General features: G+C 50.6%; 1 protein-coding gene across 3 annotated transcripts in view; it reads right to left on the minus strand.

Annotated features, from left to right (window-relative positions):
* The window catches only part of ASIC1 (acid sensing ion channel subunit 1), a gene marked incomplete at both ends in the record, with an annotated part of 34,413 nt that extends 23,864 nt beyond the window's left edge, over positions 1 to 10,549 (minus strand). For 2 of the 3 annotated variants that reach the window (XM_080705830.1, XM_080705829.1), the window contains 2 exons: positions 9,117 to 9,312; positions 10,188 to 10,549. In XM_080705830.1, the coding sequence (XP_080561956.1) occupies positions 9,117 to 9,312; positions 10,188 to 10,549 (558 nt within the window). Of the gene's footprint in view, positions 1 to 9,044; positions 9,313 to 10,187 lie in introns of all 3 variants that reach the window. The other variant, XM_080705828.1, reaches the window with a different exon arrangement.
* Between the last annotated feature and the right edge of the window lie 16,469 nt (positions 10,550 to 27,018).

A 27,018-nucleotide genomic window follows, 5' to 3' on the forward strand; every position in this document is an offset into this window, starting at 1 on the left:
TATTTATTTATTTATTTATTTATTTATTTGCAGTACTGGGGGTGGAACCCAGGAGCATTCTACCTCTGAGTGACACCCCCAGCCCTAGTTTTTAATTATTTATTCTGAAACAGGGTCTCACTGAGTTGCAAAGGGCCTCACTAAGTAGCTGAGGCTGGCTTTGAACCTGCACAATCCTCCTGTTCCAGCCTCCCAAATGCTGGGATTACAAGCAGGCGCCACCACGTCCTGGCTATTTCTTATTTTATTTTATTTATTTATTTTTTGTGTGGTACTGGGGTTCCCGGAAGCCCTTCTACCTCCAGGATACACTCCCACGGGCTACACTCCCAGACCTATTTTTTAACCTTTTCATTTGGAAACAGGGTCTCTTAAGCCAGTGAGGCTGGCTTCGAACCAGCGCGATCCTCCTGTCTCCGTCTCCCAAGCGCGGGGATTACAAGCGTGTGTGCCACCACGCCCGGCTCTATTTCTTATTTTAAAATAGGGTTTTAGCCGGGCGTGGTGGCATACACCTGTAATCCCAGCATTTGGGAGGCTGAGACAGGAGGATCACGGTTCGCGGACAGCAGTTTCATGCTCATTTAAAAATAGCCCACGAGGAAGATGTCGGATACATGAGCCCAGGTGAGTTGGTACCATACGTTCACTATACACGCAGGCAAGCATGGGATAGCCAAAGAGAGCTCAGAGGCCCTCTCTCTCCTGGAGGCTGAAGGAGGAGCTGCCCTGGACACACAATACTTTGACAACTCCCTTCGAGCTCTCCCTCCTCACAGGAATTTGGGCCTAAAAGCTGAGAAATGAAGTCAGGCAGAACTGTGCCCAAAGTAGAACCCAGAAGCCCTAATGCCCAGCCCACCCCAGCCCAACTAGACACCACTTCTGCTCCTTGCTGCCTCTTCCAAGCGCTGCCTCCAGAATGCCTACCCAAAGGCCCTTGCAGGAAGTCCTCTGCCAGAGGGTAGAGGCTTCTGGAATGGCTGCCTCAGACAAACAAGAGGGTCAGCTTTGTGCCTGAAGGCCCCTCCAAAGGCAGGAAAATGACCCTTGCTGGAGAGGTTCATCAGCTGAGGAGGAGAGGAATGGGGAGATACTTGTATATTTCACAACACGGAATTTTTTTTTTTTGGTGGTACTGGGGTTCCTGGAAACTCATCTACCTCCAGATTAAACTCCCAGACCTATTTTTTATACTTTTTTAAAATTTGGAAACAGGGTCTCTTAAGCCAGCTTGGCTGGCTTCGAACCTGCACGATCCTCCTGTCTCCGCCTCCCAAGAGCGGGGATTACAAGCGTGCGCCACTTCACCTAGCCATAACACTGAAATGTTTTGAGTAGCTGAGCAGGGCTGGAAGATTGGGAGGATTCGAGCTGAACGTGTCTAAGTCCCTGAAAACAAGGTGGGGTCAGCATGTGGTTACATCTCAGCCCTAGCATAGGACCTGGCTCTTAGAAGTAGCTGGGATTTTTTATTTCATTTTACTTTGGTTTTGGTACTAGGGACTTAAAGTTACACCCTAATTGGGGTGGGGGCTACTGGGGATTGAATCCAGGGGCATTCTACCTTTAGGCTATACCCCTAGCTTTACCCTTTTTTATTTTGGAACAGAATTTCATGAAGTTGCTGAAGCTGGCCTTGAATCTGTGATTCTACAGTTCCCCAACCCAATTTTTAAAAATTATTTTATTTGGAAACAGGGTCTCGCTAAGTTGCTGAGAGCCTCTCTAAGTTGCTAAGGCCAACTTTGAACTTGGGATAGTCCTGTCTCAGCCTTTCAAGTACTGGGATTGCAGGCATGTGTTACCCTTCCCAGAATGTGCGCCCAGATGCACCACCCTCCCGCGAACTGAGATTACAGATGTGCAGTACTGCACATCTACACCGGGCTTCATTTGCTGCAGCAATGAGTCTTACAAAGTTTGACACTACCCCAATCTCAGGTCCTCATGGGAATCATCAGTTTCCTTCTTCATCCCCCCAGAAGTACAACTGCTTCCTACAAAGTTGAAGCACACTCAGAAGAGACCTCCACCCACAGCAGAATGTTCCTAACTTCTCTGCAGGCCTCCCCGCTGCCTCCTGGACACACTGGGGTACAGTGGCTCCACCTACCAGTGAGTTGTCCCTGGGCTGAGGAAGCACTTCTCCCTGGCCCTTCACTCCCATCTCTGCCCCTAGAGGCACTTAGTTACTTACATCAATTCCCTATTACTTTAGCCAACAGCCAGGAGATCAATTAGCTTAGAGTAGCCTCTTAGCTGATAGCAGCCTGGGAGAACTGGCTGGAGTGGGAGACAGGAGACAGGGAGGAGGTGAGAGAGGAAACTCAGTTATCCAAAGAATGTTTGTGTGTATCTGTGTAGGAAAGAGAAGGAAGAGGAGAGGGGGGGGGGCAGAGAGACAGAGAGAGACAGAGAGAGAGACAGACACACAGAGAGAGAGAGATATGGATGCCCAACCCAGGGTCCCTGCAGCTGGCTCTGCCCAGCTCCTCTCTAACCTCCTCTACTCCATTCAGGCACTTCCTAGGGAGAAGGGAGAGAGGAAAGGAATCGGGTAGGAGGGAAGGTGTTTCCATGCACCCGTTAGGGCAGAGCACCCCTCCTCCACTTGAGCCTGTTCTCACCCTCTGCAAGCAGCCCGTGCTCTACCCTCCCAACCCATGCTCAAGAAAACCACCACACCCTGGCACAGGTCCTCCTCAGCCCTTCCTCTGGCTGCACAACAGTCAGGGTAGCAGCCTTTCCCCTCCCCAGTCCCTACACTCCTGGCCCAGCTAGAGGAAACAGGCCCAGGGAATAAGGTCGGTCCTCCTAAGGGACTCTTGGTCTCTGCTTCTGTGGGTGGGTGGAGTGGGGCTGAGGGGTGTCAGTGAAGCAATGGAGTCCTGGGCCCTTCTATCCCTGGCTCTGATTGCTTTTAAGATGACTTTTCTGTCCCCCTCCCAGGCCCCAGGACCACTAGCACAGCTTTCCTGTCAGTATCTCCTTCCAAGCTTCCAAGTGCTCCAGGAGATAGATTGCTGTCCCCCTCTACAACCTTGAGATGTGTGTGTGTGTGTGTGTGTGTGTGTGTGTGTGTGTGTGTGTGTGTTACTAGGGGTGGAACACAGGGTCCTTTTACCTCCAAGCTATATCCCCAGCCCTATTTTTAAATTTTTTATTTGGAAACAGGATCTCTAAGTTGCTGATATCCTCACTAAGTTGCTGAGGCTGGCTGCGAACCTGTGATCCTCCTGTCTCAGCCTCCCAAGTACTGGGATTACAGGAGTGCACCACCACACCCAGCTCAAACCTTGGGCTTTCTATGCCCACTCCCTTTGCTCTACCTCTGCTCTGGACGATTCCTGTCCCCACTCTAGGGTCCTAGGACTCCTATGGACCCCCCCACAGATTCCTGTCCCCAATTTCCACCCCTTCTTTAGGGAGATCACTGTCCCTACCATGCTCCCCCCCACCGGATTTTTGCTGACTACCCTCTTCCAGAGTACAGACACGAATTCTTGTTCTCTCTCCCCCAGGCAGAGGCTCCGGGTCTCAGCTGCAGGGGGGCGGCATAGGGCAGACAGGGCGACCATCTGCCAGCCCCCTCCCCTTGGTGCCACTCAGCATTCCAGCCACATCACAGCTCCCACTGCCAGGGACAGATAAGGTGCAGCTGGAGGCCGGCACCAGCTGCAACTGCTCACTCCCCGGCCCCCACTCAGAGCCCATAGACAGCTGCTCCCCAAGCTCCCCTCCATGGAGCCCCTGCCCTGCCTTGGCCTGGTCAGCTTCAAGGTGGGGTGTGAGGGAGGAGCTTCACACTCTGTTGCCCTGGCAACCATGCACCCCACTGGGAAGGGAAGCAGGTAGCTGGGAAAGGGGTTCTTGTGGTTGGGCCTTGTTTTGGTAGCTCAGGAGGGAGCTACTGAGGCCTACCCAGCTGGACAGCCCAGGGTACTTCCCCTACTGCCCCTCTGCCCCTTCTGTCCCAAAAGATTTCCAAACCAATTACTCCCAGGTTTAGCTCAGGTTCCCCTCATTCACCCCACCCTCCCAAGCCAGCTCAGCTGCACCTCGGGGATGGACCCTGGTCTAACACTGTGTGACTCCCAAATGGTCCTTCTGGTTGGGCTGGGCTCAGAAGCACATCTGGGCTTTGGCCTATTACTGAAGACCCTCGTCTGGGGCCTTTGGGGACCGGAGTCACACCTTTTTTTATGCTTCTACAAACTGTCCTCCAGGAACAGGGTTCTTACTCTTTGGCTAAGGGTTAGCCTTGCAAAATCCATGAGAGGCCTCATGTGCCTATGCACGCCGTAGTTTGCAAACACGTGGGGCACAGCTACTAGCCACTTAGCTACTAAGGCTGCAGAAGATGCCAAGATGGTCTCCCCTAAGCTCTGACACTAGAGACAGATGTTTACCGAGGGGCTAGATCTACATCCTTCACACGCTTTTGGGCCTAGCAGAGCATGGTAAGCATGAGGAAACATGCTAATTCCAAGATCAAGGAAGGAGAGAGGGGGGAGTCCTGGGCAGGGGGTGTGAGCCCCTTAGGAGCCAGAGGAGGACCCTGCCAGGTCCTTCTCTACCAGGGAGATACCAGATAGGAACTTACAACCAGACTCCTGCCTGTGTGGGAGCATCCCTGCCGGCAAGTGGTAGAGCTCTTAACATGGAAAAGGGTCGGTAGTGAAATCAACCAGGGAGGGAGGGGAAGGGCAGAGGGGCTTGGGTCCAGCCAGATTCAGGGTCATGTCTTTTATTTTTTTTTTTGGTACTGGGGATGGAACCCAGAGGCATTCTACCGCCAAGCTACACCCCTAGCCCAATTTTATTTCTTATTTGAAAACAGGGTCTCATTTGAGGGGTTTTGTATGTGTGTATGTGCAGGCACACACACACACGTGCGTGTGTGTGTGTGTGTGTGTGTGTGTGTGTGTGTGTCACACTGGAGATTGAACGCAGGGGCATTCTACCTCTGAGCTACACCCCCAGGCCATTTTGTTTTTATTTTGAACAGGATCTAACTAGGTTGATGAGAGTCTTACTATTTGCTGAAGTTATCCTCAAACCTGCAATCCTCCTGTCTCACTCTCCCAAACACTGGGATGTGCCACCACACCGAGCTCTCTTGGAAACAGAGTCCCACTAGGCTGCTGAAAGCCTCCCTAAGTTGCCAAGGCTGACTTTTAACTCATGATCCTCCTGTATCAGCCTCTGAAGTACTCACTATGCCCGGCTTTTAGGGTCATGTCGTGTGTGTGTGTGTGTGTGTGTGTGTGTGTGTGTGTGTGTTACTGAGGGTGGAACCCAGGGGCTTTTATATCTCTGGGCTATACTCCCAGACCTATTTATTTTATACTTTATTTGGAAACAGGGTCTCACTAGGTTGCTGAGAGCCTCACTAAGTAGCTGAGGCTGGCTTTGAACGTGTGCGATCCTCCTGTCCCAGCCTCCCAAGCGCGGGGATTACAAGCATGCACCACCACACCCAGCTAGGAGTCATGTCTTTGATATGAGCTGAGAAACAGACAAACCCTGGTCTTCTCTGACACTCAGAATCAAGAAGTGCCACAGCTGGCCCTGCAAGGTGGTAGCTCCCAGGAAAAGGAAGAATTCATACTGCTTCTGAACTCTGAATCTATCATATCTCCATCTGACTACTTAGAATTTTCTCCTTAGACAACAGGGACCAATTGCATTTTAGTATCTCCACTTGGAATCTTTCTGAACATGACGGACAAACAGAGCCTCAACTGAACGCTTTCTATGGACTCAGTGTACCCTCGCTTTACACTTTAGCCCCTTCCCAGGCTGAGCCAAGCCTTTTCTTCCCACGCCCAACATCTAGCTAATAGGTTCTCTCTCTTTCTTGATTTTTTTTTTTCTTTTGGTGCTGGGCATTAAACTCATGGGCATTCTGCCTCTGAGCTACCTCACTAAGTAGCTGAGGATGGGTTTGAATCTGTGCGATCCTCCTCTCCCAGACTCCCAAGCGCTGGGATTACAAGCATGCGCCACCACACCTGGCTAGGGTGTCATGTCTTGGATATGAGCTGAGAAACAGAAAGACCCTGGTCTTCTCTGACACCCAGAATCAAGAAGTGCCACCGTTGGCCAAACTGGGACCAAATGCAATTGGTCCCATGTTGCTGAGGATCACAGGCATGCGCCACCACGCCCAGCTTCTCCCTCTTTCCTGGTGGTGTTTCCTCTGTCTGCATGTTGGGAGGGTTCTGGCTTTTGCTCCCACCTTCACCCACAGTGCTCCTTTTCTTGGAACGTATTTTGAGAGCCTGAGAACCCTCTGGTCTCCAGTTCTGGGAATCCAGGACTCTTCTGTTGTGAAGAATAAATAAAGAAGGATGTGGTTCTTGCCTCACATCTGGGCTAAGCTCCCTGTCAGCTTGGTTCAGTAAGAAATGTGGTCATGTAACTTCTGTCCAGCAGGACTGACAAAGGCCCATGAAACTGGTCTGCAGAACAGGGCTTAAAGAGATTGGGAAGCCTTGTGTAACCTCAGCAGGAGACATTAAGCATGGCTACGGCTCTAACTTTCTAACAAACCAATGCAGCCTATGTTCACAGGTGAAAGGAGGAAGTGGACAAGTGGGGAGAAAATGGGCAGGAAGGAAAGGGAGGGTCTGGGAAGAGGACTGGGAGGAGGCATAAGAGCAGGGTCCTGGGGAGACAGGGTTTTGAAACAGCAATGCCAGAACTGGAGGTAGACGTAAAAACTCTAGGTCTGCCGATGAAAGGAGCACACTGCATCGGGACCTAATGAGACACGAGTTCTAATCCTGAATCTGTCATCAATCAGATAGTGAGCTTGGACAAACTACTCTATCTCTTTGTGTTTCAGAGTGTGCATTTGTAAAATAGAGATAATATGGTTGTTTATCAAAGGGATCGAGAGAGCCTAGCGAGCATTCTGAAGGGTTACAGGCATTGTCCTCCCATTTGGGGTTATGGCTATTCATAAGTGGCTCCAGGTTCTTTGGCCTCTTTCCAGCTCCCTGTGTGTGTGTGTGTGTGTGTGTGTGTGTGTGTGTGTGTAACTGGGAATTGAACCCAGGGGCATTCTACTTTTGAGATACACCCCTAGCCCTTTTTATTTTTTGTTTTAAAACAAGTCCTCACTAGGTTACTGAGAGTCTTGCTCCATTGCTGAGGATGTCCTGGACCTTGCAATCCTCCTGTCTCAGCCTCTCAAGTACTGGGATTACAGGTGTGCACCACCATGCCTGGCTTAATAGGATCTCTTTACATTGCCCATACTAGCCTTCAACCTCTGGGCTCAACAGTCCTTCTTGCCTGAGTCTTCCAAGTAGCTGTGATTTTAGGCATGCAACCCAGCACGTGGCTTTTCTTTGTGCTGGGTATTGAACCCAGAGGCATTCTACCTCTAAGCTACACCCCCCAGCCCGATTTTATTTCTCATTTGGAAATAAGATCTCACTAGGTTGCTGAGAGCCTCCCTAACTTGCCCAGGCTAGCTTTGAACGTGCAGTCCTTCTGTCTCAGCCGCCCAAGTACTGGGATTACAAGTGTGTCCCACCACACCCGACTTGTGGTTCTTAACACTGAAGAATCTATGTGACTTTCCCAGAACCACATAGTATATCAGATGCCAAAGTCAGTTCCCCAGCACCTGAGGTATTGGCCTGAGGTCACATATCTGTGGGGTGTGAGGTGTGGGGTGAGTATTTTTGGGGCATCTCCATTTTCAGAAGCAAAGGAAGTGTCCAGTTCAGCCATGACTGTGCATCCTGATCACTTCTGACTCTGGCTCTGTGGCTCTTGCTGACAAGGGGGAATCTACTTAGACAGCATGTGTGTGTGCACAAATGTGTATGGGGTGAGGGTGGCACAGAGAGACTACCTGTTCAGCTATTTAAAGCAAAGTTTCCAGCCAGACATATTGACACAGGCCTGTAATCCCAGTACTTGGGAGGTTGAGATAGGAGGATTGCAAGTTTGGAAGCCAACCTCAGCAACTTGTGAGGCCCTCTGCAACTTAGACCCTGTTTCAAAATAAAGAATAAGCTGGGTGTAGTGGAACATGCTTGTAATCCCAGTACCTGGGAGGCTGAGACAGGAGAATTGCAGGCTTGAGGCCAGCCTCAGCTACTTAGTAAGGCCCTCTGCAAATTAATGAGACCCTGTTTCAAAATAAATAAATAAAAAATTTGGCTGGGGGTATAACTCGGAGGTAGAATGCCCCTGGATTCAATCCCCAGCACCACAAAGAAGGGAAGAAAGAGCTGGGCGTGGTGGTGCACGCTTGTAATCCCAGCGCTTGGGAGGCTGAGATAAGAGGATCGCACAGGCTCAAAGCCAGCCTCAGCTACTTAGTGAGGCTCTCAGCAACTTAGTGAGACCCTGTTTCCAAATAAAGTATAAAATAGGTCTGGGAGTATAGCCCAAAGGTAGAAAGCCCCTGAATTCCACCCCCTGTACCACAAAAAAAAAAAAAGAAGAAAAAGGGAGAAAAAGAGAAAGAAAGAAAGGAAGAAAGAAAGAAGGAAGGAAAGAAGGAAATAGGGCTGAGGGTGTAGCTTGGAGGTAGAATTCAACCCTGGATTCAACCTCCAGTATTGTACACACACACAAAAAGAATAAAATAGTGCTGGAGGTATAGCTCGGAGGTAGAATGCCCCTGGATTCTATCCCCAGCACCACACAATAAATAAATAAATAAATAAATAAATAAATAAATAAATAAGAAAGTTTCCCTTATTCCCCATACTTCATGTTGCTTTTCAAACTTTAACGTACACTAACATCACCTAAGCATGAGAATGCAGATTCAGATTCAGCAGGTCCGGGAAGTGTGAGAGTCCTGCACTTCTCTCAAGCTCCCAAATGACAGTCCCCAGACTCATTCTGAGTAACAAGGTTGCAGCTTATCTGTCACCACACCCAACTCTGACCCCTGGGGCCCAGGTGTCCCTTTCCTGAGCAAAGGGCCCTCCTGAGAGAAGCAAACCCCAGGACACACCCTTCCTCTCCCAGAGCGGCAAACACCATGAGCGGCAAACACCATGAGCGGCCTGGCCTGCTCCCTGTCTCCTCCTCCTCTGAGGACCAAGCTGACACACACCCCGCACCAGGGACTCACTCACCACTTTGAAGTCTTCAGCGCTGCAGACTTCCCCACGGAACTGGCAGGAGAGCAGCATGTCTCTAATGTCGTGTCCCGCTCGGTCGTAGAACTCCCGCATGTTGAAGGGCTTGGGCTTGAAGCTGCGGAAGTTGGCCTTGTCCTGCAATATCTCCAGCTGCTTTTCATCGGCCATCTGTGTGTCTGGTATCTCATACCTAGGGCCCGGGGGTGAGTTGCACATGGATCAGCACAACCACTAGTGCCTCGTACCCTACTTGTGAGGAAGAGAACATCCAGCCCTGGGGAGCAGTCCTGGTCATAGGTGGACAAGGAAGAAGAGTTGGGCATGTTCAGAGGACCTGCTACATGTAGTCTGATAAGACAGAAGGATCTGCACGTGCTGCCCAGAGGCTGGGCGTCTCGGAACATGGGGGAGAGGAAGCATGGAAGAGGTAGGAGCTATGGCTTTTATAATACAGTCTCTACCCCACTTTTTTTTTCTTTTCTTGTGGTCCTGGGAATTGAACTCAGGGGTATTCTACCTTTAGGTTATGATTCCAGCCCTATTTTATTTTTTGGTTTGAAACAGGGTCTCACTAAGTAACTGAGGCTGGCTTTGAACCCCTGATCCTCTTCTCAGCTTCCCAAGTACTGGGATCACAGGCATGCACCACCATGCCCAGCTAGTCTCTACCCTTTAAATACAGTCTGTTCCTATCTCTCTCCCAAGTGATGAGTTCAGGTCATGGTGGCAGGAGGGAAGGGAAAGCTCGCTCCAGAGAGGGTGCCAATGTCTCAGAGATTAGACTGATAGGGACAGGGCTGTCTTAGGCTATGCTGAGATCAGAGACTGGGTGCCACTAACTGAGTGTTCAGTAGTACCCCAATTCCTCTGCCATGTGTGGATTTTTTGGGGTCCAGCATAGAACACACTGGCTCTAAAGCGGGGGGGGGGGGAGGCAAGCACTCTGGCACTCCTGGGATGGGGAGAGATGAGTCTGCCACTGTCCTGGGATAGGAGCGCATTGGAGCACTGCCAGCCGTCCATCCAGCGCCCCCAGCAAGCCTGAGGGGTGGTGGAGCCTCCCACCTGTTGTTGAGCAGGGCCAGCAGCTCCCCGGCATGGTACAGGTCATTCTTGGAGACTTGGCTGAAGCGGAACTCATTGAGGTTGCACAGCGTGACGGCGGGGAAGGTGAGCTGGGAGGCAGCCACCTCGTCCAGCTTGGTGACGTGGTGGTAGTGGAAGTAGTACTGCACACGCTCGGTGCACACACACAGCAGCACGGCCAGCGAGCCCAGGAAGCATAGGGCCCACAGTGCCCGCTTCAGAGAGAGCCGCTCATAGGAGAAGATGTGGGCCAGGCCATGCAGTGTGGAGCTGCTGGCAAAGGCCTGGATGCTCACCGGCTGGACGCCACCCACCTCCTCCTCCTCAGCTTTCAGTTCCATCCTTGCCGAGGGGATCCTGGAGGGAGGAGGGGGAGAGATGAGTGTCTGCCATTGTCTTGGGGTAAGAGCATATATGGGGCCCTTCCAACTGTGTCCACCCAGAATCCTCATCTCCAGAGGTCACTGTCCCTGGGTCAGAAGACTTCCCTGGTGTGTGAGCCCAGAAGTGGCTGGCCAAGGAACACATCCCAAGATAGGGTTCCTCCAAATACAGAGGGTCAGGGGTCAGCTCGGGCCAAGAGAAAGCTCTCCCAGGGAAGCTTTCCAGGCCAGGGGAGACCCCAGATACAGCCAGTCACTCAAGGGCGAGAGGGAAGTCCTGATGCTCCCACAGGCAGGCCAGGGAGTTCTCTCCAGCTGTGGGGTCACTCTGGGACAGGAATGTCTACCCCATTCTGGAGACAGAACTCCCCCAGAGGGGCTAAGCCGAGAGTCAGGAGATCCTCTCCTGCTCAAGGGTATCTCCAGAACTGGGGTCTCCCCCCAGGAGCTAAACCCGGGCCAGAAAATCCCCAAGGAGGTGGGTACATCTGGGGAGGGCCCAGCCTGAGTCTTCAGAGGCGCAAGCTGTATGTGTGTGTGTGTGTGTATGTTTGGGGTGGGGGGTGGGGTGGCGGGCTTCCCGAGGTGAATTTATGGGGGGGCGCGGTTCCCTATGACAGCCAGTTGTCCCCGCCCCGAACGCACCCCCCTTCAGTCCAGCTTCTCGTCGCAGTCAGATCCCCGGCTCGGCCCCCGCCCCCTCCCCAGCCACCGGCCGGCCCCAGCAGCGGGGGGTGGGGGGTGGCTAGAGGGGAGGAAAGTCCCAGCTTCGGGGCGCCGGGGAACCCCGCGGCCGGCGGCGGGGGAGTCGGATACCCACCTGAGGGGGCTTCGGCGTCAGGTCCTGGGGCGCGGGGCGGCTCGGGGGCTCAGCGCCGAGCCGCGGAGGGGCTCATGGCCCGGAGCCGAGCCGGCGGCGCCGCGCACGCCGCGCAGAGCCCTGCAGGGAGCGGCCGCCCGGCCGGCTGGCTCCAGGCGCCGCCCGCGCCGCTGCTCGCCCGGCTCGGTCCGCACGGGCGCCGCCGTCCGCGGTGCAGGCGCGCTCAGCCCCGGGATCTGCAGGGATCCATCGCGGCCGGGAGGCGGCGGGAGGGGGAGGAGAGAGGTGCGCGTGCGCGCCTACGAGTGTCTGCGAGGCCGAGCCGGCCGGGCGCGCGCGCCCCCCCCCCGGCCCGCCCGCCCCCCGGCCCGCCCGCGCCTGCTCCCCTCCCGGCCGCTCCCCCCGCCGAGGCCCTCGGCCGGGGTGCGGGGCGGGGTGCGCGCGCGTGTGCGCGCGGGAGGCGGGTGTCTGCCCGCGCCCCCTCCCCGCGCTCTGCTTCGGATCGATGCTCCTGCCTCTCGCGGCTTCCTCTGGTGGCACACGCACACGTGTGCACACACACACAAGCTCCGAGTCACACTTGACCGATCCAAGCACTTGCCCGTGTGGAGACAGAGGCACACGCAGACCATCACGCCATGCCGCTCACCGCCACGCACACCGCACAGATGCCCGCACACCCCAGAGAAAGGGCCGGCCGCGTTCACTCACCTCTTCTAATCCCTGCTCCCCGTCTACCTATGACACAGATACGCACACACGTGTGTGAACAAACCCTCACCAGAGCACCGAGCTTGCCTGGGGAGAGGGTGTTCGCAGCCCCTCACCCCCAAGTCTCTAAGGAAGAGCAGACAGAGGAAGGTATGGCCAGAGGTCAAGGGAATTTGGACAGAAGTAAGGGAAGGAGAGGGGGGAGGGTGCGGGGTGAGGGAGGCTGGGAAGAGGAGCTCTGCTCAGAGATGGAGCAGAAGTCTGGGCACCGAACCCAGACCTGGGGGCCGCCCCCGGATCTCTCCCCGCTCCCCTGCCCTCCCTCCCTTCTTTCTGAGCGGCCTTGGGGGGCCCTCCCTACCCAATTAACAGAGAAGGAGCAATCAAGGGGAAGCTGTTAATTTGCTGATGCTCATTAGGGGCTCTTAGCACCGAGGCTGTGAGGTCTGATGGTGTCAGATGAGGGTGGGGGAGCAGAATTATATCTCCTGTGGCTCCTTTGCTCCACTTACAGGCTGGTGTAGCTCTGGGAGAAGAAAGGTAAGAGGCGGGTTTTCAGGACTTGGCTCTGGGTTTTAAGTTTAAAGAAAGAACATGTAATGGAAAGGGAATGGTACGCTGAAAAACAAAGTTAAATGAGGAGTCGTGAGGGTTTGGGGGAATGGGACACGTGGGAAACAAGTGAAAGAATCTAGAGGTTTGTAGAGAGAGTGTGGGCTTGGGGCTGTGGAACTGGGAGGCTGCGGTTCGTTTACTAGGGTCTTTGGCACCGAGCTGCGGAAAGGTCGGCTCTCCCATTCAGTCCTGGAGCTGTCCCATTCAGCTGGGAGCTGTCTAGCGGCACGAGGCGGCACCGAACGGCTGTCGTGTCCCCGGGCAGCCACTGGGTGGCAGCACTCTCCCAGATACCTAGGCCACTCAAGGGGGCATTTGGGAGTGGGTATCCCCCCTGGAGGGCCCCAAACAGGGACCCGAGGAAGCAGTGGAGTGGACCTAGTCTGATTACTGAGTCCCAGATGTCCTCAAGGGGAGGGGAGAGCCATCTTAGATCGTCTGCAATTCCCCCACCTTCCACCCTCACAGGCTGAGTGACACATGGAGCCTCTTCTAATGGCTGCAAATTGTTTCAATCACCTGGCATGTTACTGAGGGAGCAGCGGGGGTGGAGGGAAGGTGATGAGGTGAGGTGGAGGCAGGCAGGACTGATTGAGGCCAACAGCAGTCGCAGGAGGAGACTGGGGGAAGATCAAAGGCATGAATCAGGTGATCTTAGCTGCTGGACCTGGTCCTGTCACTGATTAGGGTGGGCAGATCCTTTGACCTTTCTGAGCCTCAGTTTCCTCTTCTATAAAATAAAGGGCTGGGCGTGGTGGTGCATGCCTGTAATCGCAGTACTTGAGAGGCTGAGACTGGAGGATCACAGGTGCAAGACCAGCCTTAGCAACTTAGTGAGACCCTGTTTCAAAATAAAAAGAGCTGAGGATGTAGCTCAGAGGTAGAATGCCAGCCCAGTGTGGTGGCACATGTTTGTAATCCCAGTACTTGAGAGGCTGAGATAAGAGGATCGCAGGTTTGAAACCAGCCTCAGCAACTTAATGAGGCTTTCTGCAATTTAGCCAGACCCTATTTCAAATTAAAAATAAAATAGGGCCAAGCGGGGCGGGTGGCGCACGCTTGTAATCCCCGCACTTGGGAGGCTGAGACAGGAGGATCGCACAGGTTCGAAGCCAGCCTCAGCTACTTAGTGAGGCTTTCGGCAACTTAGTGAGACCCTGTTTCCAAATAAAATATAAAAAAGGTCTAGGAGTATAACCCGGAGGTAGAAAGCCTCTGGGTTCCACCCCTAGTACCACCAAAAATAAAAAATAAAAAAAAAATAATAATAAAATAGGGCCAGGCATGGTGGTGCACACTTGTAATCCCAGTATTTGGGAGACTGAGACAGGAGGATCATAGGTTCAAAGCCAGCTTCAGCAACTTAATGAGGCTCTCTGCAATTTAGCTAGATCCTGTATCAAAATAAAGAATAAAAAATAGGTCTGGGGGTGTAGCTCGGAGGTAGAATGCCACTAGGTTCAATCCCCAGTACCAAAAAGAAGGAGGGGAAGAAAGAAAGAAAGAAAGAAAGAAAGAAAGAAAGAAAGAAAGAAAGAGAAAATAGGGCTGAGGGCATAGCTTAGAGGTAGAATGTCCCTGGGGTCAATCCCCAGTGCCCCCAAAAAAAAGAAAAAAAGAGAAAGAAAAGATGTTTATTTCAGTCTTTTTGGAGGATTACATGAGCTAATGATGGGAAATGCTTAGTATATCAGCTTGTACTTAGTAAATCACTAATAAGGAAATAATAATAATTATTAGCATTAGCACTTAGATCCAACCGGAAAATCACCAGTGAAGCCACATCAGGACAGACTCCGAGACAGTGGTCTCGAAGCAGACTGCACATTTGAATTGCCTAGAGGAACTTTTCAAAATGCTCAAGCTATGATCCCACCTTGGGTCAACCAATCAGAGAATCTCTGTGGGTAGGGCCCAGGTCACCCAGCCTGCTGTGTGTGTGTGTGTGTGTGTGTGTGTGTGTGTGTGTGTGTATGTGTTCCTAGAGATTAAACCCAGGTACTTTACCATAAGCTACATCCCCAGCCCTACTTTTATTTACTTATTTATTTATTGGTACTAGGGATTGAACCCAGGGGCATTCTACCTCTGAGCTATACTCCTAGCCCTATTTTGTTTTTACTTTGAAACAGGGTTTCACTAAATTGTGGAGGCTAGCCTCAAAACTACATTCCTCCTATCTGGGCCTCCCAAATACTGGGATTATAGGCATGTACCACCATGGTCTAGCCGTGTGTGTGTGTGTGTGTGTGTGTGTGTGTGTGTGTGTTACTGGGGATTGAATCCAGGGCATCCCCAGCCCCCTAACTCTATTATTTATTTATTTATTTATTTTGGTGGTACTGGGGTTCCTGAAAACCCTTCTACCTCTGGGCTACACTCCCAGACCTATTTTTATACTTTTTATTTGGAAATAGGGTCTCTTAAGCCAGAGAGGCTGGCTACGAACCTGCATGAACCTCCTGTCTCTGCCTCCCAAGCGTGAGGATTACAAGTGTGCGTCACCACGCCCGGCTGCCCCTAACCCTTTTTTATTTTTTGTTTTGAAACAGGGTCGCACTAGATTGCTGAGAGTCTTGCTAAATTGCTTTTTCTTTTTCTTTCTTTCTTTCTTTCTTTCTTTAAGGGTCTGGGGATGGAACCCAGGGCATTTGACCTCTGAGCTATACCCCCTGCCCAATTTTTTATTCTTTATTTTGAGACAGGGTCTCACTGAGTTGCAGAGGGCCTCACTAAGTATCTGAGGCTGTCTGCGAACCCCGATTCTCTGGTCTCAGCCTCCCGAATGCTGGGATTACAAGCGTGCGCTACCACCACGCCCGGCTTAAATTACTAAAGTTGGGCTCAAACCTGTGATCTTCCTGTTTTAGTAACCCAAGTACTGGGATTACAGGTATGCACCACCATGCTGACTTTTTGTTGTTGTTTGTTTATTTAGAAAAAAATTCACTCAGTTGCTCAGGCTGGCCTCAAACTTGTGATCCTCCTGCTTTAGTCTCAAGAGTAGCTGGGATTACAGGCATGCACCATTATATTCAGCTTCTCCCAACATTTTAAAACCTGCAATATGCAGCCAAGCCAATCTTTTTTTTTTTTTCAGTACTAGGATGGAACCTAGGGGCATTCTATCTCCAAGCTACACCCCCAGCCCCCCCCCTTTTTTTTTTTTAGTGGTACTGGGGTTGGATCCAGGAGCTTCTACCTCCAGGCTATACTCCCAGACCTTTTATACTTTATTTGGAAACAGGGTCTCACTAAGTTGCTGAGAGCCTCAGTAAGTAGCTGAGGCTGGCTTCGAACCTGTGCGATCCTCCTGTCTCAGCCTCCCAAGCACAAGGGATTACAAGTGTGCGCCACCACGCCCAGCCCCAGCCCTATTTTTATTCTTTATTTTGAAATAGGGACTCACTGAGTTGCAAAGGGCCTCACTTAAGTAGCTTAGGCTGTCCTTGAACTCTTGTCTTGAGACTCCTATCCTTGATCCTCCTGTCTCAGCCTCTCAGCTGGGATTACAGCATGTGTGCCACCAAGTCCAGCTTTGTTTTGCAGCCAATCTTTTTTTTTTTTTTTTTTTTCAGCACTGGGGTTGGAACCCAGGGGCATTCTACCTCTGAGCTACACCCCCCAACCCTATCTTTTATTCTTTATTTTGAAACAGGGTCTCACTGAGTTGTAAAGGGTCTCACTAAGTAGCTGAGGCTGTTCGTGAACCCAGATCCTCCTGTCTCAGCCTCCCAAGGACTAGGATTACCAAACATGTGCCACCATGCCTGGCTGTAGCCAATCTTGATATTTTTTTTGTGTGTGTGTGTAATGCCAGGGATGAAACCCAGGGGCCTTCTACCTCTGGGCTACAACCCTGACTTATGTTATATATTTTATTTGGAAACAAGGTCTCACTAAGTTGCTGAGAGCCTCACTAAGTAGCTGAAGCTGGCTTTGAACCTATGTAATCCTCCTGTCTCAGCCTCCCAAGCACTGAGATTACAAGTGTTTGCCACCATGCCCAGTTTTTTCAGAAATCTTGATCCAAGTGTTTGTAATCCCAGCGCTTGGAAGGCTGAGACAGGAGGATCACACAGGTATGAAGCCAGCCTCAGCTACTTACTGAGGCTCTCAGCAACTTAGTGAAACCCTGTTTCCAAATAAATTATAAAATAGGGCTGGGGGTGTAACCCAGAGGTAGAAAGACCCTGGGTTCTACCCACCCAGTACCACACGTGTACACACAAATATATATATATATATATATATATATATATATATATAATTTTTTTTTTTTTTTTTTTTTTTTTTTTTTGCGGGTCTGGGAATGGAACCCAGGGACATTCGACCTCCGAGTTTTGAAACCGGGTCTCACTGAGTTGCAGAGGTCCTCACTAAGTAGCTGAGGCTGTCCGCGAACTGTGATCCTCTGGTCTCAGCCTCCCAAATGCTGGGATTACAAGTGTGCGCCACCACACCCGGCTTATATAAAATTTTTTGAAACAAGTTCTCACTAAATTGCTGAGGCAGTCCTAGAATTTGAAGTCCTCCTGTTTCCATCCCCCAAGTACTGGGATTACAAGATGCACCATTATGACCAGCAGGTAGTTCCGTTTTATACCCTCATGCTCTGCCCCTCCTTCATCTGAGGTGAGGTAAGTCCTGGCACACTCATGTCACCCCCCCCCCCCATTTATTACAGAACACATCCACTGAGCCTTCTCCTATATATCAAGGATGGGCCCTGGGGTCAACATGAGGAATGATACAGTCCCTGCCCTGAAAAATCTCCCAGTACCAAAGGAGAGACTAACAAGTAACCCTAGTGCAAAGGTCAAAAGTAAAATGGAAGTCAGGTGTAGCGGTGCACGCCTGTAATCCCAGTACTTGGGAGGCTGAGACAGGAGGATTGCAGGTTTGAGGCCAGTTTCAGCAATTTAGTGAAACCATCAGCAATTTAGTAAGACCCTTCCTGTTTCAAACAAAAAATAAAATAGAGCTGAGGATATGGCTTTGAGGTAAAACAGCCCTAGGTTCAATCCCCAGCACTGCAATAAATAAGGAGTGAGACAGAGGGATGGGCTGGGGCTGCCGGCATGGAGCAGCACAGGAGCGGCCATTCTTACAGGGCTTTGTGAGGCCCGGATGAGGAAGAGAAGCTGGCACTGCCTTGGTGAGAGGACATTTGAGTGATCCGAGGCTTTGGTTAGTGTCCCCCTGCTCCTTTCTGCTTTGCTGGGCCTACCCACCTCCCTCCAAGCCCTGCCTGACAGACCCTGGCTCCTCCCCGCTTCTTGCCCACACTTGTTATCTCTGGCCCCTGCAGCTGCCACACCTCAAATCCTTTCTCCTCTAGTGTTTGAGAAGAGAACGGGCCTGGAGATGCTCTTCCCTCACAGGAGAGAGGACCTGACCAGGACCCACCCAGGACTTTGGCACCATGCCAACCTGGGTTCAAAGCCCGGCTCTGCCACACCAGTGCTCTGTGGTCCTAAGCAAGTGACTTGGCCTGCCTGACTCTCACGTTTCTCCACCAACCATAACATCCAGCTACTGCCCATGCTGTGAAACACTGTGCGCCGGCAAACACAAGGTGTTCCATCAGCGGTGGTAAGCGTGATGAGCACCCCCAGAGGCGGGTGGGGGCGAATTCCCCACGGTCTTGTCCCTTGCAGATGGCCCCATCTGCTCTCGCCTCTCAGAAATGGGTGTGGGGGGGAGGGCACAGAGGGACAAGGCCTCCTGGGACGCCCAGGAAGCTCTTCTCGCTCTCCCGTGCATGAAATCACACGCGCCCCCATCTGTCGGCATCCCGTCATCTGCAAGCTCAGCAAATGCAGAGACAATTAAGGAGTTATTTAGCAGGCGGTAGGGAAGGGGCTAGGGACCCATTAACCACACCCTCCCCCACCCTGCCACACTCCCCAACAGGACCCTCACCTTCTCCCCTTGCTTTCTCTTTTCTGGTTCAAATGTTCCTTTATTCTCCTCCTGTACTACTCTGCCACCCTCATCCTCTCTCCCCTACGCTGCGTGTCCTGGCCCACCTCTCCTCTCCGTTCCTCTCTCAAATCTCCTCCACTCAGTTTCCCCCTTTTTCACCCAAGTCACCATCTTCTCCATGCTCCAGGGATCATCCATCCTCCTTCCCACTACCCCATCCTAGTTTCCCTTCACCCCGCACCCTTTCTTCCTCTCTTCTCAGCCCCCTTCTTTCTCCAACTTGAATTTGGGTCTTAGTAAATGTGTCTTGTTTGCAGACTCCACATCCACTACCGGAGGCAGGGGTCAAGGTTGCCTGCCAGGCTGGTGTCTGCCTCTGTGAACCTGAGGGCGCCTCCTCTGGCCCTCACCCCCGGCCCTCTCACTCCTGGCTCTCTGGGCATGTCAGGATCTCTTTCTTGTGCCAGTGCATCACTTGGAGCTCTCTCCCATACTGCTAACCCTGTCTGCACACCGAGGACCACGCTGGACCTTTAATTCCTTCCCCTCTCCCGGGGCCTGGCAGATGCCCACCTTTCTTCTATTATACTTCCCAGTTGGTGTGCCAACATGTCAGTTTTTGAAGTCACATACTTAGAAAGGTGGGATCATTAAAGAAAACACACGCACACGTGTGTGTGTGTGTGTGTGTGTGTGTGTGTGTGTGTGTTTGCAGAAAGAGAAAAGAGAAAAATGGAAAGCAAGAGAGAGGTGGAGAAATCAGGGCAAGGTAGAGATTAAAAGGGCAGATGGATGTGAAATCCAGCAGGGGCAGGAGAGATGAGAAGACAGACTGAGACAGAGAATTGGGTAAGGAGAAAGAGACACTGAGAATGGGGAGGGGGGAGAGTCTGGGTCTTTTTAAAATTTTTAAATTTATTTATTTATTCATTTATTTTTGTGGTACTGGGGATTGAACCCAGGGGCATTCTACTTCTGATCTACATACCCCCAGCCCTATTTTTTATTCTTTATTTTGAAACGGTCTCAATAAGTTGCAGAGGGCCTCACTAAGTAGCTGAGGCTGTTCGCAAACCTGTGATCCTCCTGTCTCAGCCTCCCAAGTATTGGGATTACAAGCATGTGCCACCATGCCCAGTTGGGACCCTGTACCTCTGAGCTATACCCCTAACCCTTATTGCTAAGGGTCTTGCTAAATTGATGAGGCTGGCCTTGAATCTGTGATCCTCATGTCTCAGCCTTCCCTAAATACTGGGATTACAAGCATGCACCAACACCTGGCTGTGTGTGTGTATGTGTGTGTTTGTATGTGTGTATGTGTGTGTGTGTGTGTGTGTGTGTGTGTGTGTGTGTGTGTTACTGGGGATAGAAGAACCTAGGGTCTCATGCATGCTAGACAAGTACCAATGAGCTATATCCCAGTCCTTTTTATTTTGCAAAAGAGTCACTAAATTGCCCAGGTTGGCCTTGAACTTCTGATCTTCCCGTCTCAGCCTCTGGGGGAGTAGCAGCAGGGGATTTACAGATGTGCACTAAGGCCCAACTAGGACTGGGTCTTTGAGGAGTGAGAAACAGAAAAACAGAAGATTCACAGAGTAGGGGAGTCCTCCTCCAGGAAACCTCCCTGACCCTTACCCTGGCACTAACCCTCAGGTCCCTTGCACCACCTGCCGGGCTTTTCTGCTTTGGGGGCTCAGGCTGCTTTGGGTGCAGGTCTGTTCTCTGCCTTCCTCTTGTACCTCCTTCTAGCAGGATGCCGCCAGGTGAGCTGGAGCTAATTTTCTTTGTGTGCGTGGTCCTGGGGACTGAACCCAGGGGTGCTCTACCTCTGAACTACACCCCCACCCCTATTTCATTTTGAAAGAGTTTTGCTAAATTACCAGGCACTGGCTTGGTACCTGCGATCCTCCTGTCTCAGCCTCCCAGCATGGGCCACAGAGGCCAGTGAGCTGGAGCTCTCTTAACTCTCAGAGGAGGGCGGGGTGGGGGTGGAGGACTGTGCATCAGGCAGGCAGCTAAGTGGATTGTGTTCAGGTCCTATCAGGGTTACAGGCATTCAGTAGGCACCTTGTATCCAGGTCACCCTCAGACAGAGACTGAATGTTGCCTGGAAGATGCCAGAACCTGGCCTGAGCCTGGCAAATGCAGCTGCTCAATAGCTTTTAGTGAGTTGCATAAATGGCAAGCACCCCGAGGGCTCTGGCTGGGTCTGGGGGCGCCCCAAGTCTGGGGACACCTTCCTATCCTTGCATCATGGGCCCTGCAGAGCGCTTGTGTCTCTGAGCTATCCCCAGCTAAGCATGACCTCTCCACTCCAGGAAGACTCGTCTGCAGTCGCCTTCCAAACCTTCCCCATGGGCCCCCCTCCCACCCAGCTGGGCCCGTGCAAGGCTCAATCTCAGCGCCCAGGGCGGCCGCCGAGCTGGAGGAGGCAGTGCCGGTGAATAATTCATGGAGCTGGGAGGCCCTTATCTCCCCGGCCGGCCCCACCCGGGGCCCCTGCGCTGGGCCGCAGTCCCTCGGCTCTCCGCTTTATCTCGACGCCCAGCTTGTAATGCAGCCCGCCATATCACAGGCAGAAGGGGAGATTAATTTTCTGGTTTTGCATGGGCGGGGAGGGGGAGGGGGCGTGGGGAGGTGCCGGGGCGCAGAGGCAGGGATCTTTCCGATTTCAGACTCCAGCGGCTTAATCCTCTCCCAGGCCTGCAGGAAGGGGAGGAAGAGGGTTGCAAGCCAAGTTTCATCATCAGCGGCAGCCCCAACAGAGGGAGGAGGAGGCCGGGGCCAACAGACGGGAGAAGCGGCGGCGCTGGCGCGCAGAGGGGAGTTGTTTGGAAACAGGGTAAACGGTGGCCCTCTCCGCCTCGGCTCACCGGCAGTCGGGCTCGTCGTGAGCTGGGACTCAGGGCCGAGCGGGGCTCGCTAGTGGGCACATGTATGTGCCGGGAGCTCTGGGTACACGGGCATCCCTCTCGGGGAGCTGACACCAGCCTGGTGTCTGCCTGCCTCACAGGGCACCTGGCACAGAATAGGCTTAAGAAAGTGTTGACTGATGGAGGGACTGAACGTCGGTACAGCGCCACATGCTCTCAGATCTGGCTCTGCCATCTTGCCATCTGCCCCTTGGGCCCTGGCGTGTGCTGACTGCTGGCTGGCTCCTCACTGTGCTCTCACGGCCTGCATAGGTCCCCGAGGGTGGTCTGGGGGGGCATGCAGGTCTCTGCTCCTGCTTAAATAACATGACTACCTAGAGGTAGAGGAATCTACCACCTGTTAACTAAGCACCTATTACTTTTCAGGCCCAGGGCAGGGAAGCCCTGTTTTCCCATGATCAATAAGAAATGGGTCTTATCAGCCGGGCGTGGTGCCGCATGCTTGTAATCCCTGCACTTGGGAGGCTGAGACAGGAGGATCACAAGGGTTCCAAGCCAGCCTCAGCTACTTAGTGAGGCTCTCAGCAACTTAGTGAGACCCTGTTTCCAAATAAAATATAAAATAGGTCTGGAAGTATATCCTGAAGGTAGAAAGCCTCTGGGTTCCACCCCCAGTACCACAAAAAAAAAAAAAAAAGGAAGAAAGAAAGAAAAGAAAAGAAAAGAAAAGAAAGAAAGAAATGGGTTTTATCAAGCCGGGTGTAGTGGTGCATGCTTGTAATCCCAGTGTTTGGGAGGCTGAGACAGGAGTATCGCAGGTTCACAGCCAGCTTCAGCTACTTAGTGAAGCCCTCCACAACTTAGTGAGACCCTGTTTCAAAATAAAGAATAAAAAATTGGAGCCAGGCGTGGTGGTGCATGTTTGTAATCCCCAAGCTGAAACAGAAGGATTGCGCAGGTTCGAAGCCAGCCTCTGGTGGTTTAAGAGACCCTGTTTCCAAATAAAAAATATAAAATAGGTCTGGAAGTGTAGCCCAGAGGTAAAAGGCCCCTGGGTTCCATCCCCAGTACCCCCCACCAAAAAAAAAAAAAAAAAAAAAAAAAAAAAAAAAAAAAAAAAAAAAACTGGGCTGGGGATGTACCACAGGGGTAGAATGCCCCCTGGGTTCAATCCCCAGTACTGCATAAAAAAAAAAAAAAAAAAAAGAAGGTCTTGTCAGTCAGATGATAGATGATGACACCTACCTGTAATCTCAGTACTTGGACAGGAGGATCACAGGGTTGAAGCCAGCCTCAGCAACTTAATGAGGCTTTCTGAAATTTAGGAAGAACCTGTTTCAAATTAAAAATAAAATAGGGCTGGGCATGGTGGTACACACTTTTAATCCCAGTAATTGGGAGGCCGATACAGGAGGATCACAGGTTTGCAGATGGTCTCAGCTACTTAGTGAGACCCTGTTTCAAAATAATTAAAAAATAGGGCTGTGGGTATAGCTTGGAAGTAGAATGCCTCTGGGTTCCATCCCTACTACCACAAAATAAATAAATAAATAAGTAAATAAGTAAATAAATAAATAAATAAGATAGGGCTTGGGGTGTAGCTTGGAGGTAGAATGCCCCTGGGTTCTACCCCAGCACCACATACACACAAGGTCTTGTCTTCCAGGAGCTTACGGTCTAACAAGGATGACCATACATAGGTAATTACATAGGTAATAGTCAATTACATAGGCAATTGACTCTGATGCAAGAAATAAAGTGGCACCAGGTAAGAGATACAAAGCTGGGTGTGGAGGTACACACTTGTAATCCTAACATTTGGGAGGCTGAGACCGGAGGATCACGGTTCTCAGACAGCCTCAGCTACTTAGTGAGGCCCTTTGCAACTCAGTGAGACCCTGTTTCAAAATAAAGAATAAAAAATAGGGCTGTGGGTATAGCTCGGAGGTAGAATGCCCCTGGATTCCATTCCCAGTGCTGGGGGGAAAAAAAATGATGATGCTGTCGGAACTCTGGTGAAGCAAAGAGAGAATAATTCCATCTGTCTGATGGATAAGGAGGAAGAGTAAGGGTGAAGACTGGGAAGCAGTGGGAGTTGAGGCAATGAAGATTCCTGGTGTCATGTAGAGCTTAGACTTGTCCTGGGGGCAGTGGGCAGCAATGAAGGGGTTTGAGCAGGAAGCCCCATGGTCAGAGTGGTACCTGGAAGATGATAACGAAAGCCAACATTCACTGGACTTCGAACTTCCTGCTGCGGGATGAGTCATCTCACCAAATCCTCAAGTAGTAATGTCATCCCATTTTATAGATGGCAAAATTAAATCTCAGAGGTGTTAGCAATATAATGGGGTTCAACTGAAGACAGAAATCAGAGATGGGAAGATATATATATATATATATATATATATATATATATATATATTTTTTTTTTTATGGTACTGGGAATGGAACCCAGGGGCCTTCTACCTCTGGGCTATACTCCCAGACCTATTTTATATTTTATTTGGAAACAGGGTCTCTTAAACCAGCTGGCTTTGAACCTGCGCGATCCTCCTGTCTCAGCCTCCCAAGCGCGGGGATTACAAGCGTGTGCCACCATGCCCGGCCAGAGATGGGAAGTTAAAGATGATAATTATTTAATGACTCTATGGGGCATGGAAAAAAGACTCATTATTTTTTGGTCTTTGATGTCCAATATATTAATCTTTATTTAATTATTCACATTACCCTAAATTTTCTCATATTACTTATACAACCAATAAATCAAAAGCCTAGCCAGGCATGGTGGTGCGTACTTGTAATCCCCGCGCTTGGTGAGCCTGAGACAGGAGGATGGCACAGGTTCGAAGCCAGCCTCAGCTGCTTAGTGAGGCTCTCAGCAACTTAGTGAGACCCTGTTTCCAAATAAAATGTAAAATACCTCTGGGAGTATAGCCCGGAGGTAGAGAGACCCTGGGTTCCAACCCCAGTACCCCCCCCACAACAACAACTTATGAATTTAATAAATTATATTTTTCCAAATATTTAAACATTAATTGTAAATGAAAGTGAGCTCTTCATAAATCTATCCGTTTTCTTTTCAAAGTACTGAGGATAGACACAGTGGCTTCTGCCACTAAGCTTTTATATCTCACATTCCTAACGTGTGTGTGTGTGTGTGTGTGTGTGTGTGTGTAGTACTGGGGGTTGAACCCAGAGGCATTCTACCTTTGAGCTACACTCCTAGCCCTATTTTATTTCTTACTTGGAAACAGAGTCTCCCTAGGTAGATGAGAGTCTCACTACTTACAATGTACTTTTTTTTTCTATTTTCTTTTATTTTTTCTTTCTTTTTAAATATTTATTTATTTATTTATTTATTTATTTTGCGGTACTGTGGATGGAACCCAGGGGCATTCTACCTCTGAGCTATATCCCCAGCCCTATTATTCTTTATTTTGAAACAGGGTTTCACTGAGACTGTCTGCAAACCATGATCCTCTGGTCTCCGCCTCTCAAATGCTGGGATTACAAGTGTGTGCCACCACACCCAACTCCTCAGCTCTATTTTTTATACTTTATTTTGAAACAGGGTCTCACTGAGTTGCAAAGGGCCTCACTAAGTAGCTGCGGCTGTCCTGTCTGTGAACTGCAATTCTCCTATCTCAGTCTCCCGAATGCTGGGATTCCAAGCATGCGCCACCACGCCTGGCTTTTTATTTTTAAGTGGGGTCACACTAGGAGAGTTTCACTATTTGCTGAGGCTGTCTTCAAACTTGTAATTCTGTCTCAGCCTTCCATGTCCTGGGATTACAAGCATGCCCCATCATGCCTAGCTCTTTTGTTCGATATTTCTTTTTTCTTTTTCTTTCTTTTTTTTTTTTTCCTGCGGGTCTGGGGATGGAACCCAGAAGCATTCGACCTCCAAGCTACAGCCCCTGCCCTATTTTTTTTTTTTTTTATTCTTTAATTTGAAACTGGGTCTCACTGAGTTGCAGAGGGCCTCACTAGTAGCTGAGGCTGTCCACAAACTGCGATCCTCCAGGTCTCAGCCTCCCAAATGCTGGGATTACAAGCGTGCGCTACCACTCCCAGCTCCTAATACTATTATTTTTTTCTGATTTTTTTTCCCTCTTCAGGAATCAGACTTCCCTGACTTAAATGAGAGTGTGGAGGTTGACCTTCTCCCACAGGCCAAGGCCGCATAGGGTACACTGGATGTAGTTTGGGATAGGCACACAGTCCTGGGTATGGGGCCTCTAAGGAGATCCTCCTGGAGCTCATTATGCACCCCTTGGCCTATTTCATCAGAAATTGTCTTCTTTCAGCTTGGGCCAATCATAGGTTCTGATTTTTTTTTATGCATGACCCTAATCTTTTTCCCAAAATGATTGTAGTTCTGAGTGTCTTATCTTTCCAGCACAGCCCCCTGTGTAACCACTGTTCTGAGTAGGCTGGTCTGGTTCAGTTAAGCTGAAAGCCCTTGGTCAATTGGTTAACTGGAACTGCATCCTTTCCTTCCCATCAACCGCTAAGACCTACAGTATTGTCAGCTTGGGCGCCGAAGCGAGGTTCTAAGAGGAGGTATTAAGGGCTTAAATTAGGGCAGTGGTAATGGAAATAAAAAGGAAAGGGCAGTTTTTAGAAACTCCATGAAGGCAAAATTGACTTCTATTAACTGAAGGATAATAGTTACTTCACAGAATCAAATGAAAATACATGAGAAGCCCTTTGTGCCTTATAAGCAGCATTAAATCCTAGTTGTTTTTGCTTTTGTTATTATGTTACCATTCTGAGATGGCCCAGGACAAAACCATAGGAGGTTCACCCCAATTTAAGGGGTGAACAGGAGGGAAAGCAGGTAGGGAGGCTGAAAAACAAAGGGAACTGAGAAAGATTGGTCCTAGAGATGGGAGACAGACCAGGAGAGAGACATGTCACATACCAATGGGATAGAGGCAAGAAACACGGAGGTATGTGTTACAGGAACCCACGAGAGAGGTGGAGAGTGTCTGAATGAGATGGGGCAGAATGGGTGTGCCAGGGGTCAGAAGGGAAATAAAAGAGGTGAGGGATTCTTACATGGTGACCAAATGGCTGTGCTGATGGTGGGGGGTCACTGAGAAAGCTGGCAATTCTCAGGTTCTGTTCATGGGGCTTGGGCAGATGCAGGAAAGGAAGCTGGGGTTGGTCCTGGGTTCCTACAGTGCAGAGATGGAAGCCTCCTCTCTGACCAGGTTTGATTGTCCTTTGCAAACAGAAACTATTATCTTGGCCATATGGCCCTTAGCCTCCTACAGTAGCTATGACCTTCCTCTCAACCTCCACCATTTTAGGGGAAGCAGAATCATAGATAGATCTTTAGAAATCAACTGATTAATCCATCTTCCCCACCTCCACTGTTTAACCAATGAGAACACTGAGGCATGAAAGCAGACGTAGCAAAATTAGTGAGAGACAAAGATGGGATTAGCATCGTGAGATTAGCAAACTGGGATTAG

This window comes from Muscardinus avellanarius, assembly GCF_963383645.1.
Source record: "Muscardinus avellanarius genome assembly, chromosome: 11".
In the NCBI taxonomy this organism is placed as follows: Eukaryota; Metazoa; Chordata; class Mammalia; order Rodentia; family Gliridae; genus Muscardinus; species Muscardinus avellanarius.